Source organism: Mandrillus leucophaeus, unplaced genomic scaffold (genome assembly GCF_000951045.1).
Source record: "Mandrillus leucophaeus isolate KB7577 unplaced genomic scaffold, Mleu.le_1.0 Scaffold506, whole genome shotgun sequence".
NCBI lineage: Eukaryota > Metazoa > Chordata > Mammalia > Primates > Cercopithecidae > Mandrillus > Mandrillus leucophaeus.
The window spans coordinates 771,705-773,015 of NW_012105431.1; the positions used below are offsets into that span (position 1 = coordinate 771,705).

Consider the following 1,311-nt stretch of genomic DNA (forward strand, 5'->3'; position numbering starts at 1 on the left):
TGAACATTTCTGTCACTTGGGAAGGCAGGTAGCTGGTGGAGGCCATGAGCACTTTCCCGAAGTACCCGGTCCAGGTGGTGGGCTCCTCTGGGGGTTTTTCTTTCACAGTCTCGAGTTTGAAGATGTGCACGGTCTCCGTGTTGCTGGAGGCGGAGAGAAACATGCCGTCCATGCTGAAGGCCAGGGAGCAGATGCTCACACACCTCTTCACTCCTCTCCGAAACTCAAAGAGTTTTTGTCCTTCTGGAATGGAAAATACCCTAATCACGGTCCCCTTCTCTGAAGCCGTGGCAAGTTTAGTTCCGCTTGCATCAAAGGCCAATGCCGCTAAAGGACTGTCATGAGCCGGAATCATGTTTGCAGCTCTCAAATTAATGGTATCGAAGACCTGCACCTCTCCGATGGTCGCGCTCCCTGGGTATGCCAAGTAGCAGTTGTCGTTGTTGATTGACAGTGCACACAGGCCTGCAAATGACACACGGAGGACGAGATGCAAACTTCACCTGAGAGCTCCTTCTTGGATGTCAGACATAATTCAGCATTTATTTAACAGAGCATTAGGAACAAATAATAGCTTGGATACAATCTTGTTTGCTGTGTTAAGAAAGTTCTGCAACCCCAAATTCCCACCTTAGGTGATACCAGTATTGTAAAGAGATTAAATGCCTTTGGTTTGAACTGATCAGTAACCTCAAACTTGAAAGTTGATCAAACCAATGAGTTTATGTGGTCACATGACCAGCATCAGTAGGCAGGCAGCTTGGTTTGGGATCAATACTTTTAAAATCTGTCTCATCTGCGGAACCTATAAAAAGAAAAAATCTCTCTCACCTATAGCTATCTTTCAAGGGCAAAATCAGAAAAAGGATTCTTTCCTCACAAGTTAGCTCACCTGCAGGGTTTGGAGGCGTCTCCCTGATTGTATGCAGCACCTTCATGTCCCGAATGTTGTGGATGTACAGGGACTCCTCCAGGCACACTATCAGCCTCTAGGCGAGAGAGGAAACGAAACCAATGTGAAGCAACAGCCAGTGCAACATCTGCCCCAACCTCCACTTGACTGACTCCTGGACTAGACACTCTTGTTTCTTCTATTGCTATTGTATTTTATTTTTTTGGAGTCAGCGTCTCACTGTGTCACCCAGGCTGGAGTGCAATGGCGTGATCTTGGCTCACTGCAACCTCTGCCTCCCGGGTTCAAGTGATTCTCTCTCCTGCCTCAGCCTCCCAAGTAGCTGGGATTACAGGTGCCTGCCACCATGCCTGGCTAATTTTTGTATTTTTAGTAGAGATGGGGTTTCGCCATGTTGG

The 1,311-nt window shown here is 47.5% G+C and overlaps 1 protein-coding gene across 1 annotated transcript in view; it reads right to left on the reverse strand.

Annotated features, from left to right (window-relative positions):
* The window catches only part of WIPI2 (WD repeat domain, phosphoinositide interacting 2), a 28,491-nt gene extending 27,500 nt beyond the window's left edge, over positions 1-991 (reverse strand). The window contains exons 1-2 of the mRNA XM_011996246.1: positions 893-991; positions 204-465 (exon numbers count right to left, since the gene is read on the reverse strand). Coding sequence (XP_011851636.1) covers positions 204-465; positions 893-938 — 308 coding nt within the window. The 5' untranslated portion in view covers positions 939-991. The remainder of the gene's footprint in view (positions 1-203; positions 466-892) is intronic.
* Between the last annotated feature and the right edge of the window lie 320 nt (positions 992-1,311).